The following is a 16,302-nucleotide window of genomic DNA, read 5'->3' as shown; positions in this document are numbered from 1 at the left end:
TCAACTTTGCTTTGTTGGAGTTTGAGGTTCAAAGGTGCTAAATTAACCTATTACTCAACATTAATCACTCTGGAAAAAGGATGGAGTGTCAAACTGATAAATGGGGCCTTCCCAATGTTCGGTTTAGCTTTGCTGTTCACTGCCATTTAGCAACTCAGGCACTGGGGTGATTCTCCATTGCAGAAGTTTGAGTCCCTCTATTGTTAGCTCAGAGTCAGTGAGCCACTGGCATAATGTGATTGGGGAGGGAGCTCCAGGATTCAGACCCAGTGAAGGAGGAGCACTGGCAACACATTTCAAAGACAACACAGTGGGTGATCTGGAGGGGTATCGATATGTGATGGTGCTTGCATCCATCTATTGCCCTTGTTCTTGGAGGTAGGAGTTCTTGGATTAGGGAAGACCTGTTGGGGAAGCCTGGACAAGTTCCAAAGGCAGTAAACATCGCAGCCACGGTGTGCCAGTGTTGGAGGCAATGAAGGGTTAGAGTGGTGAAGGTAGTGCCAATCAAGTAGGCTACTCTGCCTGGACGTGCCGAGCTTTCTCAGAACCAGAGCTGCACTCACCCAGGTCTGTGAAGAAGAATAGTCTCCATCACATCTTGCATACCTAGAGATAGCTCACTCCCCACAGGACATGCCCTTGTAGCCACCATGGTTATATGACTGATACAAACAATTCTGTTCAATGGAGACCACCAGGGTCCAGTGGTGGTGGGACACGTGGAAATAGTGAATGTCAAGAGTAGGTGACAAGGTTTTCTCTTGCCTGGCAGCAACTTTACCAAGGTGGGTTTAATCTCTAGAGTGCTATGGTAAATGTTGAGCCACCGTACCGGGCCTGAATAGCAACATAAATTCTGCTTTGCACCTTCCTATAGTGATCATTCCCTCTTCAAAAGGTGGTGAAAGAAGGGAGCATCTATCACCGCACCACCTGACGTGCCCTCTTCCCATTACTGCCATCGGGGAGGAGGCACAGCAGCCTGACGACTCACTATTTTAGGAATAGCTTCTTCCACTCTGCCATCAAATTTCTAAATGGTCCATGACCCATAAACACCACCTTACTTTCCTCTTTTGCACAATTTATTTTATTTCTTCTTGTAGCTTATAGATTTTAAAAATGTATTGCTGTCACAAACCAACAAATTTCATGACATATATCAGTAACAATAAACCTAATTCTAAATCTGAATCCCCTCTACTGCTTGAATTCCACCATTGCAAACCAGCCACCCTGCTCAAAGACAGATGGAGGTGCACAAAACATCGAACAGTACAGGCCCTTTGGCCCATGATATTATGCTGATGTTTTAGCCTTCTCTAAGATCAATCTAACCCTCCCTCCCACATAGTTATCCACTTTTCCTTCATCCCTGTGCCAAAGAGTTTCATAATTGGCCCTAGTGTATCTGCTTCTCCCACTATCATTGGCAGTGCATTCCTCACACTTACCACTGTGTAAAATCCTCTCTTTCTCATCCCTCCCATACTGTTCTCCATTCACCTTAAAATACTGTCCCCTCATATTAGTCGTATCCTCCTGGGGGGTGGGGGTGGGGGGAGGGGAAGGTCTCATACTGTCCACTCAATTTCTGCCTCTTATCATTTGTACACCTTGATCAAGTAATCTCTCATCCTTTCTTTAAAACATGGGCTTCTTTAAGGCTACAACAGACTATTAATCAATTACTTGGTTGAACTGGTAGGAAACTGAGTCCAGGCCCAAAGAAGCTCTGAGAGAGACAGCTCCACAGTTCAATTCGACTCCGCACTTCACCACCATACCACTGAAGAGACAACCCCACCGTTGGCAATGGTACTTGAAAGAACTCCGTGCAGAGGGAACACCACCACCATGCAATATATTAAAAGGCAGTCAACTGATGGGAGAAAGGGCAGGCACAGAAACAGAATCACAGCAGAAGAGGCCTACCTGTTCATCAACAATTCAACACAAGATCCATCAATGCTTTGCACACAGTAGGCACGCTTCGTCATTTGCTTTCGACACACATCATGCAGCACAGAGCCAGGCTCTTCAGCACACGATGTTCGGCATGGTAGTGTAATGGTTAAAGTAGCAGTGACCTGGGTTCAATTCCCACCGCTGCCTGTAAGGAGTTTGTATGTTCTCTCCGTGACCACGGGCTTCTTCCAGTTTCCTCCCATGGTTCAAAGACATACCGGTTAGTAGGTTAATTGGTCATTGTAAGTTGTCCTGTGATTAGGACATGGTTAAATCAGGAGCTGGTGGGCAGTGTAGCTCGAAGGGCCTATTCCATGCTGTATCTCAATATATAAATATCCATGCCTGAGCATGAAGCACACACATATATTAATCCTGAAATGCGTCATGGATCTGGTACAACAGTCCCAATGCACAGGAACTTAATACACTATAGAGTGGTGAATTCAGCCCAATACATCACAGCTGTATCTTCCCCCGCCATTAAATAGCATCCACACTACAAGCTGCCTCAATAGGGCAATCTCAATTAACAAAAATGCTCATCATCCAGAACATGCCACATTCTTACATCTACCATAAGCCAGGAGGTACAGAAGCCTGAAGTCCCACACCACCAGGTTCAAGGACAGCTACTTCCTATCAACCATTCAGTTCTTCAGTGATGATTAGGGTGATGAACCTGGCACAACCCTAATCATTACCACTTTGCACTACAATGGACCTCCTTTCGTTTGGTACTTATTGTGCTCTTTCTTGCATAATTTTGTATAATTTACATTTTCCTTGTGAACCGTGGGTCTCTGATGCTATGTTGCCTGTGACAGTGAGGAGGAATTCCTTCTAAACGTTATGCACTATTGGTAGTATAAGGCAACATCTATCATCAAAATCCCTGACAACCTTGGCCATGAAACCTTCTCACAGCTACATCATGCAGGAGGTACAGACGTCTGAAGTCTCAGAACATCACGTTCAAAACAGTTACTATAAGACCGTTAGATACAGGAGCAGAATTAGGCCATTTGGTTCACTGAGTCCGCTCCACCATTTCATCAGGCTGATCGAGTCTTCTGCCTTCTCCCTGTATCCCGTCATGTCCTGACCAATCAAGAACCCATCAACCTCTGCCGTAAATACACATAAAGGCTTGGGCTCCACAGCTGCCAGTGGCAAAGAATTACACAGATTCACCAATCTCTGGCTAAAGAAATTCATCCTCACCACTGTTCTAAAAGAATACCCTCTATTTTGAGGCTGTCCTCCAGTCTCAGACTCTCCCACCATAAGAAACATCCTCCGCACATCCACTCTATCACGGCCTTTCACCATTCGATAGGTTTCAATCAGGTCACCCCTCATTCTTCTGAATTTTGGTGAATACAGGACTAGCCATCAGATGGCTCTTCATATGTCAAGCTATTCAATCCTGGAATCATTTTTGTGAACCTCCTTTGAACTCTCTTCAGCATCAGCACATCCTTTCAAAAATAAGTGTCCCAACATTGCTCACAGTACTCCAAGTGAGGCCTCACCAGTGCTTTACAAAGTATATTCTAGTCCTCTTGAAATGAATGCTAACATTGCATTTGCCTTCCTCACCACAGACTGCAACTTAATTTTAGAGAATCCTGCACAGGACTCCAAAGTCTCTTTGCAGCTCAACTTTTTGTATTTTCTCTGCATTTAGAAAACAGCTAACCCTTTCATTTCTTCTATCAAAATGTATGACTATACACTTCCCGACACTGTATTCGATCTGCCACTTCTTTGCCCATTCTCCTAACCTCAGTCCTCTGTAGCCTCTCTGCTTCCTCAAAACTACCTACCCCTCCACCTATCATCTTATCCTCTGTAAACTTTGCAATAAAGCCATCTATTCCACCATCCAAATTATTGGCATGTATTGTAAAAAGAATTGGTCCCAACATTGACCGTAGTCACTAGCAGCCAGCCACTCTTTGCCTCTTGCCAATCATCCACTGCTTTATTCAAGCTAGAATCTTCCATGTAATATCATGGGCTCGTAACTTGTTAAGCAGCCTCATGTGTGGCACCTTGTCAAAGGCCTTCTGAAAATCCAAGTACACAACGTGGGTAAATGGATATGTGGTAGTGAATAAAACCATTGCTGTGGCCAAAGTCAGCAACAGTCTGGAGGAACGTTGTCTCATTTTTTAACTGCATTGCATTTGTGGTTCCTAAATGATAATAAACTGTATCTGAGATGGGCAACAAAACCTCGCAATACCTCGTACTGGCCACAGAGGGCAGCAGTGGTCTGCCACAGAGGTCTGTCTCTGCTACCTTCTGCTGTTACACAGAAAGGAGCACTTCAAAACAAAAATCAACCAGGCAATTTAAAAATAAGATTTGTTCTGACAAACAGCTTCAGCCTGAAATATAAACCACATGGTTTGGCCTGCTCACTAAATAAATAGTTTTATTTTATAAATTTAATAAAAATTTAATCAAAGACAAATAGTGGTTAGCACACCACTTTACAGTTTGCTAGGGTGAAAGTGGGAGTTGCTGGGCCATGCAATTTGAAGGGCCCTATTTCACTCTGTATCTCAACAAATAGTTTTAGTTAACTATCCTAGAACAAGAGTCCCAAATCTGAAACACTGACTGTTTCTCTTGTACTGAACTGACCTGCTACTGCGGTACTTCATCAGGTCTCTTGTTCTTATTGGTTTTCGCTTGTTATTGCCATGTATACAGATAGACTATGTTCTCCTTGTGCACAGGTAAGTACGACTGAGAAATGAATGCAAGCCGTTAGAGCCCAGTTAATCAGCAACCACAATGTTGTGTCGCTAATACCACGTGCCTGATATTCAGGTAAGCTTTTCATTGCACCTGTGAATTCATGTACTTATGAATTTGCAATAAACTCAACTTCAATTTTCATACACCCACAATAAAAAGTCACATCCTTCACCAGATCAAAACATTTCCACAATCTACACAATGCATCAAACAGCAACCAACAGCTTCAGCCACACTGCGGTGAGGAACGAGACGTCTCCCCCTCCGCCCTGTCCATACGTAAAATAGTAGGCTGTGGTGATAGAGACCAAGATGCAGAGCTATGATATGATAAAATCAGCAGCAGCAAACACTTCTGTTAAGGAGAGGACAGTGACAGCATTATCTCACCAATACACTGACCACCCATTTAGAATGGCATCTCTCCTAGGCACAACCTGTTGGTTATAACTGGACTCTCCCAGTGACTGGACAATGGGATGACTGTGGGAACAGCATCAGATACTTGGCTGAGGCTCATCATTGTTACCAATAGATTTGAATGCGGGAATGGAAACACCCTTTTAGAAGGCAACAAACCTGAGTGCAAGAAGTCAACCTCTGATTAGAATCAAGTGTCAGTTGAAAACATATTCACAGGCAGGACACTGTCACGATGTTCTATTCTACTGCCATTATTTCAATATTAATTTTGCTCAAGCAATAACCAAATAACTTAAACAATATTGCAACTGCAGGATACCATTCTGTGCTTAATAGAAGTCAAATCAATATCTTCATTTGATTTGTCAGGTCTGTGATGTCAGCAAGATTCTGCAAGCACTGACAGCTAGCGTGATGTACAGCATTGGATCGTTACAAAATAAAACCAATTCTTCTTTAATGTCACGCATCTTCCCGAAACCCACAAATCCACCACGTTACAGCATTGTATCAAGCAAATGACATGATGACCAGTCACTTCGGGTGTTAATAAACACACTTAAGCTCACATTTCTGCAGCAAGGCAATCACAAACTATGCAGAGAAACTCAACACAGCCTCTTACCTTGTCTTCTTGCTAGTCTCACTCACTGGCGTTACCGCTGGAACAAAAACAAAGGGACAACTGATAAAGAGAGAAACAATCAACTTATTTCTGAAATGAGCACTCAATGGTCTGTTTTGGTTTTTATATTTTACACAGATATAGGCATGACACTGCAAGCACAGGAAAATAAAAGGTCATTCACCCTTTGAGCCTATTACACTCCCTAACTAGATAGAAGCTGATTTACATACTTGCTGGATTGCACTGTTGATACCAGAAACTGCTCCTCTTGTGCATTAATGGGCCATTCAGCCCATGCTTGCTGTATCATGCAACATAATTCTGGCTAATCTAATCTGGTCCAAACTCCTCTTCTGTGCCAGTTTTTCCACAACCCTCAATTACTCAAATCATTTAAATATTTATCTATTTGTTTTTCCATTGACGTTAGATGGAGAACTACCAGCTGGAGAGTAGAATGAGTATTGGTCCAACCTAGCAACAATTTAAAAGTTCTCCCCTTTGATTTCAAATCTCTGCATAGCCTTTTGTGTTCCTTGCCGCTACTTCAGTCCTGGGATACACGCTTACCATCTCTCCCATCCTGAACTCTACTGTCTGTCGATTGACAGCAATGACTTCCATGGCATAGTACCCTCCCTAAAAACATCCACCTTCCCTAAATAAAAACAGCAAAACCATTTTTATTGAATATTTTAGAGCATATACTTACACTAGCATAATTTTCTCTCTTGAATAGCGTAATCAGTTATTTTAACATTGATCGCTTCTATTGAAACTATACTTAGAAATACACATTTGACATGACACCATCCCCCAGCCTTTGTACTTCTGCCATGAACTGTGCCAGATTAACACTGACAGTCCAGATGCCAGAAACATTGACTTTCCATCTTCCTCCACAGGTGATGCCTGACCCTCCAGCAGCTCATTTCTTTTTCCAGCATTTGTCTCCACAACACTGGCATTGCCATCACCCTTCACAATGATGTCCTCTCTTCTCTTACCTCTGAAGAATTATCTCTCAGCAACTTCAAATCACCTATACAATGAAGTGAATAGAACCATGGCCACCAAACCACTGACCTACAAATACAAGGACATACATAATCATTGCCCCCTCAGAAAGACTTAACCAATGAGAACCATTACTTACAATGCTCAGTGCCTGTCATCTGGGCAAGGATAGAAAATGAACGTGATTGAGCTGTGCCCGTCTTGGGCTGCCAGTCTTCAGTGTCTTGCATTAAGCGCTTCTTGCTCTGATCGCTAAAGTTATGATGGATGTCAGGATGGGCACCGGTCACAATTCGCCTGGGTGACCTGCAGGCACAGGGAAGAGTTACAGTAAAAGGCTTTAGCTACTTGCCTCACTCTGAGAGACACAGGAGTCCACCTGGAGCAGGAAAAAAAAATTCTCACAAGAGTACAAATAAATCTGATCACTCTAATGTCAAAAGCATTACAAAAACGGAGGGCATGTATAGCCTGCAAAGGGATGTGGAGAGATTAATTGGTTTATTACTGCCACAAATCATCTAAATGAGTCATAACATGAGAAAACATGAAATTGTTCTCTTTTGCAAGAAAAATTAGGAAGCATGTTATCAAAACAGCGAGATTTCAGGGCTCCGAAATGCCAGGAGATCTGTGTCCAAGAGGGTAACTCACAGAAGGTTAGTGTACAGGTATGGCAAGTAATTAGGAAAGCTAAATAAAACATTGCAAGGGCAATTGAATACTAAAATAGGAAGGCTATGCCTCAAGTTATAAAGGGCCACATCTAGAGTATCATGTACATTGTTGGAATTATTAAAGAAAAGGTATTAATGTACTGGAAGCAACTGAGAGATAGTTTAACTGAGCCAATACCAGGAAAAAGGGCGGATTGACTTATGAAAACAGGTGAGGTGTCTGGGTACTGTGGAACCCTTTAAAGAAATAATAGAGAAAAGGCAGTTAAGGGGAACTACATGTGCTTCAGAGGCCACCTTCATTCAGGTACCTGGCAGCTATTTCACCCTAGAAAGAAGACACAGCAATTGATTTGGCTGAAGTAAAATGGGAGGTTTGGCTGTGCAGAGGCTATTTGTGATATCACTGTTTTCTCTGTGTTTGGTGTTGTTGATGTAATTTCCCTGCACTGGACCCCTTTCAGATCTTGGACTTCCAGACTGAAGATTCCTGCTCTCAAGGTTGTTCCCTTTCCCCCAGGCTTTGCCAGCCCAAGCATCAAACCTCAGTCTCGGGGATGTGCTGGTGTTGGATCTTGCCTAGGCTACTGTGTCAAACGACACACACATGCACACAGACACATCTACATGCACAAAGAAGCTTTCTGCAGTTTGCAGTCTGCACACTACAAAAAGAATTACCGTTTTGATAATTGTGTCCTTTCAAGATGCAAAGAGTTGAAACCAACGTTGAAACAAGCAGAAAAGCATAAAGACAGTTCCCGAAGGTGGGAAAAGAGAAAAATAGCAATGAACAATTCTTACTGATTCTTACTGAGACAATACAAGGTTCTGTCACACAAAAGGGACTGGTCAAGCCAAACAGAACCAGAGCAAAACACAGGCTTCTCAGAACTCATTTAATTCTCAAGAAAGCTACAGGGTCCAAATCCTAAAAAATCCCTCCCGAATAGGATAGTGGGAGCAGATTCTACCCCACTTTATAATATTAATGGATGGTCCCCTAGTACAAAAAGATGAACTCTTGCTCTCACAGTCAACCTCATTACAGTCTTGAAACTTATTGTCTACCTCCAATGTGCTTTCAATTTATTCTGCATTTTGCTATTGGTTCCTTTCTACTACCTCAATTCACTGATGAGATGAAATGATCTGTATGGCTAGCATGGAAGACAAATTTATCATTAGTTTATTATTTTTCCCCTTTATCAAATAAAATTTCCAATTTTTTTATGATTGTTATGAGGAGTTGTAGTTTTTTCGACTATATTGTATATATAACAGCGTAACATTTTACCTATCTGATTTTGACAATATATACTTTGTTATTTTATTGCTATTTATATGTCTTTTGCATTAACTGTTTGCTAAACTTCTCCTCTGATTTGTATATTCTTTATTGGAAAACCAATAAAAAGATTGAAAAATTAAATGAAATGGTTTATTATTGTCATAAATACTGCAGTACAATTTACCATATCTGTACCAGAAGGACACGAAGGCAGCTCATCATCAGCTACTCAAGGGCAATAAAGGCTCACGTGCCAGTAACACCTACATCCTGAAAATAACAGGTGCTCCTCCCCAGCACCTACTGAATACGACTGTCCACTTTCTGTAGAGCAGACACCATTCTCCCAGAAACTTTCCTGAAGCCTTCATCATGTAAATTAATGCCGTTTGGCGGACAGCCAGGATACATTACAAGTGAGGAGGGCAAGTGGAATGAGGCAAATAAGAGAGGAAGGCGCAATGAAGCATTTGCATCAACCTAGCCCTCCCTTTGGGTGCAGTGGCGCAATGGTTAAGCTACTTGCGTCACAACCAGAGTAGCCCATGATCAAGAGACAATTTAAACCTTGATGGGGAATAAAATGCAAGCTGTTAAATAAGGCAAATTTAAATAGTGTTTTACCAGTCTTGGTAATGGTAATCACAAAATAACAAGATTGTTGGAAAATTCTGTGCTTTTTTTCCCCTTAAGTGGACCAAAGTTCTTTTCCTTAGCCCATCTGGCTTATATGCCACTCCAAATCTATGGATATGGTTGTGTCTTTGCAATCAAAGATGAACAATAAAACAACAACACTGGTCGGTTTGAGCCATTCTCTGATTTTGGCAATTTAATCGCAAATGTTTGGTCACCATACGAGGAGACATCATCAGTTCTCTGTTAACTGTGGTGTGTCCTCTGAAAGCTTGGCCTTTATATGTTCAACAATCAGCTGACTGGTGGCCATTTTGGAGAGTCGTTTGTGACGTGGGGAGGAAAACTCATTGCTGATTGGTTGCAAGGTGAACTGAATGGCAAGTACATAAAGGCCAAGCACTTAGGAGACACACCACAATTAACAGTGCACTGATGATGTCTTCTCGTATGGTGATGAAATGTTTGCAAGTAATCTACCAAAATCAGAGAACAAATCAACCCAACCATCAACCACCCAAGCTACATATTTTCCAAATTATTTCCAACAGTAACTGTCAAGTCTAATGTACACTGCATGCAAGTAGAAAGGATGAGTGAAATCAGTAATGTAGTCAACATTAGCTTATTAGTTCAGCACAACATTGTGGGCTGAAGGGCCTGTTCCTGAGTTGTACTGTTCTATTTACTATCGGCTTTAATATATGACTGGACCCTGGGCTTAAAATCTTATACAGTATAAGATTGTTTATTGCATTTACAGCTGACAGAATGTGTTTTTTTTACTGTGTTGAGACTTACAAAAAGATGTAGAAAAAAATCTCTGCCACTTCTGCTGATATTTCGGAAGGGTAATTAACTGGTTAGCTGCTTGCATGGTTGGATTGGGGAGGGGAAGAGGATTGTCGCTGCTTCTGTTGGCACAGGTGGGGGGTAGATGTTTCCATCACTCGATGGGGTTTCTTTGTTTCGTGGTTGTTTGTGAAGAGGACGAATTTCAAGTTGTATACTGTATGCATAACTCTGATATGAAATGCACTTTGTAACTCTGAGGTCACGCTCTAATAATCTTTTAAAACCTCCATCAAGTTTTCTAACAGAAACCTTAGAAATGGGCAAGAGTTTTAATATAAACATAGTCAACATTACATTAAATGTTAAACAAATTTAAGGGGGAACATCCTCAGAGGGAGATGCAAATGCAGAACTAGCCGTCAGTGGAAGTGATGAATGTGGATTGATTGTAATATTTAAGAGAAGTTTAGATAAGTGCATGGATTGGAGGGGTAAAGGGTTATGGGTAAGGTGCAGCTCAACATGACTTAGCAGAATAACAGCTCTGCACAGACTAGATGGGCTGAAGGGCTTGTTTCTGTGGTATAGTGTTCTATGGCTATGTGAAACAAGAAAAAAGCTGAATAAGGCTTTGACTCTCAGGAGTGATGAAATGAAGGCATTCAGCCTGTGAACCCATTCTGCCATTAATTGAACTGTGCTGATTTGCATCAAAACCCCATTACCAGCAATGGCACAGCAGCTGCCTCAACGCTCCACAAACCTGGGTTCACCCAGTACCACCCTGTATGGAGAATGAGAATTTTCCTGTGATGGTGTGGGTCTCTTCTGGGTGCTCTGGTTTCCTCCCACATCTCAGAGACATTGGGCAGGTAGGATAGCTGGCCAGTGCAAGTGTATAGATGAGTGGTAGCACCAGCATGGATCAGTTGATGGGATTGTGCAGGGGGCAGGCTTAGACCATTCGACATAGGAGCAGATGACTAATGATAGAGGGTTGGCATGGAGCTTGTAGATCAGAGGGTCTATGTCAACGCTGTATCCCGAAACATCAACACCACCAAGAAGAAAGCCAACAAATTAGGTTTTGAATTGATCTCTGCTCCTGAGCTCTTAGTACATCCTAAAATAAGGTAGAAAAAGATTTCTGAATTTGCATCTGGAGAGAAACTGTCTTTCCTTATCTGATGTAAACAGGCAATTGCTGACTTTGTTTGAGAAGGATATGGGTCAAATGGCAGCTCATTCAGTAACACAGCTGGCATAGACAAGGTGGGATGAGTGTCCATCTTCCATCATCCTGACTCCATGTCACAACCCCGTTTAACTGCTTTTACGCTCATTAGATTTTGGCAGTGTTCTCTTCATGGAATGCAGTTATTTTTACTGTTTTATTAAGATTCTTGGAAGTTTTTGAGTTTAGATATTTCAGAAAGGACATGGAAGGAGGCAAAGAGGTGGGGGCGTGGCACTGTTGATCAGAGATAGTGTCACAGCTGCAGAAAAGGAGGAAGGCACAGAGGGATTGTCTAAGGAGTCTCTGTGGGTAGAAGTTAGGAACAGGGTCAGATTCTGGAAAGGTGTAATAATAACAGGGTTGGCGTGGTGAGAGATTTTAATTTCCCATATATTGACTGGCATGTCCCTAGAACAAGGGGTTTAGATAGCGTGGAGTTTGTTAAACCAGTTCAAGAAGGTTTCTTGACACAATATGTAGATAAGCCTACAAGAGGAGAGTCTGTACATGATCTGGTATTGGGAAATGAACCTGGTCAGGTGTCACATCTCTTAGTGGGAAAGCATTTTGGAGAGAGTGATCACAACTCCATCTCCTCTACCACAGCATTGGAGGGAAACAGGAACAGACAAGCTAGGAAAGTGCTTAATCGGAGTAAGAGGAAATATGAGGCCATCAGGCGGGAACTTGGAAGCATAAATTGGAAACAGATGTTCTCAGGAAAATGTATGGAAGAAATGTGGCATATGTTCAGGGGATATTTGCGTGGTGTTCTGCATAGGTATGTTCCAATGAGACAGGGAAAGGGTGGTAGGGTACAGGAACCGTGGTGTACAAAGGCTGTTATAAACCTAGTCAAGAAGAAAAGAAGAGCTTACAAAAGGTTCAAAAAGCTAGGTAATGATAGAGAGCTAGAAGATTATAAGGCTAGCAGGCAGGAGCTTAAGAAAGAAATTAGGAGAGCCAGAAGGGGCCATGAGAAGGTCTTGGCGGACAGGATTAATGAGAACCCCAAGGCACCGTACAAGTATGTTAAGAGCAAGAGGAGAGAATAGGACCAATGAAGTGTGATAGTGGAAAAGTGTGTATGGAACCGGAGAAGATAGCAGAGGTACTTAATGAATACTTTGCTTCAGTATTCAGTATGGAAAAAGATCTTGACAATTGTGGGGATGACTTTCAGCAGACTGAAAAACTTGAGCATGTAGATATTAAAAAAAGATGTGCAGGAGCTTTTGCAAAGCATCAAGTTGGATAAGTCACTGGGACTGGACGAGGTGTACCCCAGGCTATTGTGGGAGGCAAGGGAGGAGATTGCTGAGCTTCTGGCGATGATCTTTGCATCATCAATGGGGACGTGAGAGGTCCCGGATTAGAGGGCTGAGGATGTTGTTCCCTTATTCAAGAAAGGGAGTAAAGATAACCCAGGGAATTATAGACCAGGGAGTCTTAATTCAGTGGTTGATAAGTTGATGGAAAAGATCCTGAGAGGCAGGAATTATGAACATTTGGAGGGGCATAATATGATTAGGAATAGTCATCATGGCTTTGTCAAATGCAGGTCGTTCCTAACAAGCCTGATTGAATTTTTTTGAGGATGTGACTAAACACATTGATGATGGTAGAGCAGTAGATATAGTGGATATGGATTTCAGCAAGGCATTTGATAAGGTACCCCATGCAAGGCTATTGGAAAGTAATGAGGCATGGGATCCAAGAGGAAATTGCTTTGTGAATCCAGAACTGCCTTACCCACAGAAAGTAAAGAGTGGTTGTAGATGGGTCATATTCTGCATGGAGGTCAGTCACCAGTGGTGTGCCTCAAAGATCTGTTCTGGGACTCTTACTCTTTGTGATTTTTATAAATGACCTGGATGAGGAAGTGGAGGGATGGGTTAGCAAGTTTGCTGAAGGCACAAAGGTCGGAGGTGTTGTGGATAGTGTGGAGGCTGTCCGAGGTTACAGTGGGACATTGATAGTATGCAAAACTGGGCAGAGAAGTGGCAGATGAAGTTCAACCCAGATAAGAGTGAGGTGGTTCATTTTGGTAGGTCAAATATGATGGCAGAATATAATATTAATGGTAAGACTCTCGGCAGTGGGGAGGATCAGAGGGTCTGAGTCCATAAGACACTCAAAGCTGCTGCGCAGGTTGACTCTGTGGTTAAGAAAGCGTATGGTGTATTGGCTTTCATCACTCATGGGATTGAGTTTAGGAGCAGAGAGGTAATGTTACAGCTATATAGGATCCTGGTCAGACCCCACTTGGAGTAATGTGCTCATTTCTGGTCACCTCACTACAGGATGGATGTGGAAGCCATAGAAAAGGGTGCAGAGGAGATTCACAAAGATGCTGCCTGGATTGGGGAGCATGCCTTATGAGAATAGGTTGAGTGAACTCGGCCTTTTTTCCTTGGAGAGACAGAGGATGAGAGGTGACCTGATAGAGGTGTACAAGATGATGAGAGGCAATGATCATATGAATAGTCAGAAATGGCTAACACGAGAGGGCACAGTTTTAAGGTGCTTGAAAGTAGGTATAGGGGAGATATCGGGGTAAGTTTTGTTTATATGCAGAGAGTGGTGAGTGTGTGGTAAGGGCTGCTGGCAACAGTGGTGGAGGCAAATGTGATAAGGTCTTTAAAGAGACTCCTGGGCAGGTATATGGAACTCAGAAAAATAGAGGGCTATGGGTAACCCTAGGTAATCTCTCAGGTTTGGTACAGTTTTGTGGGCCAAAGGACCTGTATTGTGCTATAGTTTCTATGTTTCTTTGAGTGCTAATTCAATAGTGAGATGGACCAAATGAAAGATCCAAGCAAGGATATGGAGATGGTCAAGTGGTAATGTATTTGGTGACAAACATAGGGAAGTTTTGGATAAGGATTATGGAAAAAGCTGGGAGAAAAGGAATGGCATAAAAATGCAAGCAAACAAACGTTCTGACATTAAAATACCTGAGGAGCAAGAATGCAGAAATCTTTGGAAGCACTAAGTTTGCATTTATGGAATTCTAAACTTCTGTGTATTGTACTTTATGCTTGACTAAATCTTACAATCTGAACTCCTGAATCTGTTACTTCAGCAACGTGGCCCACAAGCTGGGTTTGACTTATTTGGGACTTAGCTAGTTCAACTTCAACTGGCTTCCATCTCATGGGGCAGGGGACCTTGTAATTGGCAGCACTTGTGCACTGTGCAGTTAGTAAGCCAGGCAAAGGCAATCACACCAACTGCAAATTAATTGAGGGGGCAAATAATGATGCTCGGATAAGAGAAGGGCTAAAAGTTATGTACCCTAGAGTCCATCTTTACTCCATGGTTTATGTGAAAGCACAACATGGAAATATAAGAGCTTGGTGAAAAATTAAATTTGGGCAGAGAGATAACTTAACAGTTACACAACTGCAGAATTGATTCAGAGAGATGTTCAAATTTTGTCACGACTGCTTTGAAATTTCAATACAGTTGGTTAAGACAGTTTCAAAAATGGTGACTAAGATATTACTATCTCACAGATTTATTGAGACATACAGAATTGGTCTCCCCCAACTCGCACTGCTCTCCTTCCCCTTCTCACTCTCTTCTGTAATCCACACGGATTTTCCTGTTCTTTATCACATCCCCCCCCCCCACCAGCACAACTCTTTCCCTGCAATGACTTCTGAGAGGGTCGATGCACGAGTTAATCGGACATTTCTTTTATCTGCTCCTACAACAGAACAGCAGGCAGCAAAAACAGTGAGAATCAAGCTGCACATTGTCATGAACCAGTCAGAAAGATTGAAGTAATTAAATTTCACAGCCTTTTGCACAAGAAATTTATCTTGGCAGAATATTAATTGCACAGCTATATTATGAAATATATTATAATATTTGTTTAGTTGCAAGCAGATGTAGCCAAAATGTCATTGTATCAGTTCCTTACAACTACCACTCAAATACACTCCCTGGGGACTGAAGATTAATTTTCCTTGCACGCAATTAAGAAGGGATATTCTTACAAGAAGCAGCTCTTGAGAACTGCTTTTCAAGAGATCCGTTGATCCCTTTCACTCTTTGAATATTTAGCAGTGCAAAGACTGTAAATTTCTTTACAGGAATAACATTTGCAAAATAGCAATTCAAGTTTTAATGCTCACCATAAAATACCATGCGTTTCATTAACTTCCTAAGTTTACAAAAGTCATAAACCATGCACTCGACTTGAGATGATTTACTCCCAAGTAAAAGGACCCGGCTCTAAAAAAGCCTCAATAAAAACTCTACTGAGGGATTTCTTTTTGACATAAAGGAGGGCAAATTTAGGGTTAATCCATCTGCTTGCAGTGATGATCAGGTTTAATGAACCCAGCTCCTTGGCAAACTTCACTTCCTTATGCAATACACGCTTTTGAGTGTCAGTGAAGCAGAAAAAAAATGCAGGCTAGTTCTCGTGCAATGCAAGTGCACCCAACTCCCTCCCACTGGACAGTGATGTCAGCCCATCACACCCAGCGAACTTCCAACATGCCCTTGCATATAGACGGCCCATCACAAAGTGAGAGCTGAGAGCAGCACTTTGTATGGAGTCAGTCCCTGCAAGGGAGCAATGCATGCCAGACACAGAAATTGTAAATCACCACTCAACAGTAAAATGGCCACTAACTTGGATACAACTTGTCCCTGAAAGAGAAAGAGAAAGATTACTTTTCATCATTAAGCATATAGCATTTGATTTTCTGTTTTGTCAGTCCAAGCCTCAAGATAAGGGTGATGCCGGGTGAACAGCCTCGAGTAGGTTGACATGAGGCTTGTCCTGACCACTCCCGAAACAAGCAAGCGGCAATTTCATGCACTGACATGAGCCTTGCAC

The 16,302-nt window shown here is 42.2% G+C and overlaps 1 protein-coding gene across 6 annotated transcripts in view; it reads right to left on the bottom strand.

Annotated features, from left to right (window-relative positions):
• The window catches only part of LOC132391796 (PDZ and LIM domain protein 5-like), a 249,478-nt gene that overhangs the window by 68,255 nt on the left and 164,921 nt on the right, over positions 1-16,302 (bottom strand). For all 6 annotated transcript variants that reach the window (XM_059965424.1, XM_059965425.1, XM_059965423.1 and 3 more), the window contains exons 6-7: positions 6,951-7,117; positions 5,792-5,828 (exon numbers count right to left, since the gene is read on the bottom strand). In XM_059965424.1, the coding sequence (XP_059821407.1) occupies positions 5,792-5,828; positions 6,951-7,117 (204 nt within the window). The remainder of the gene's footprint in view (positions 1-5,791; positions 5,829-6,950; positions 7,118-16,302) is intronic.

This window comes from Hypanus sabinus, chromosome 3 (assembly GCF_030144855.1).
Source record: "Hypanus sabinus isolate sHypSab1 chromosome 3, sHypSab1.hap1, whole genome shotgun sequence".
Taxonomy (NCBI): domain Eukaryota; kingdom Metazoa; phylum Chordata; class Chondrichthyes; order Myliobatiformes; family Dasyatidae; genus Hypanus; species Hypanus sabinus.
The sequence above is the reverse complement of the archived record's forward strand: the minus strand, read 5'-3'. Positions and strand labels throughout refer to the sequence as shown.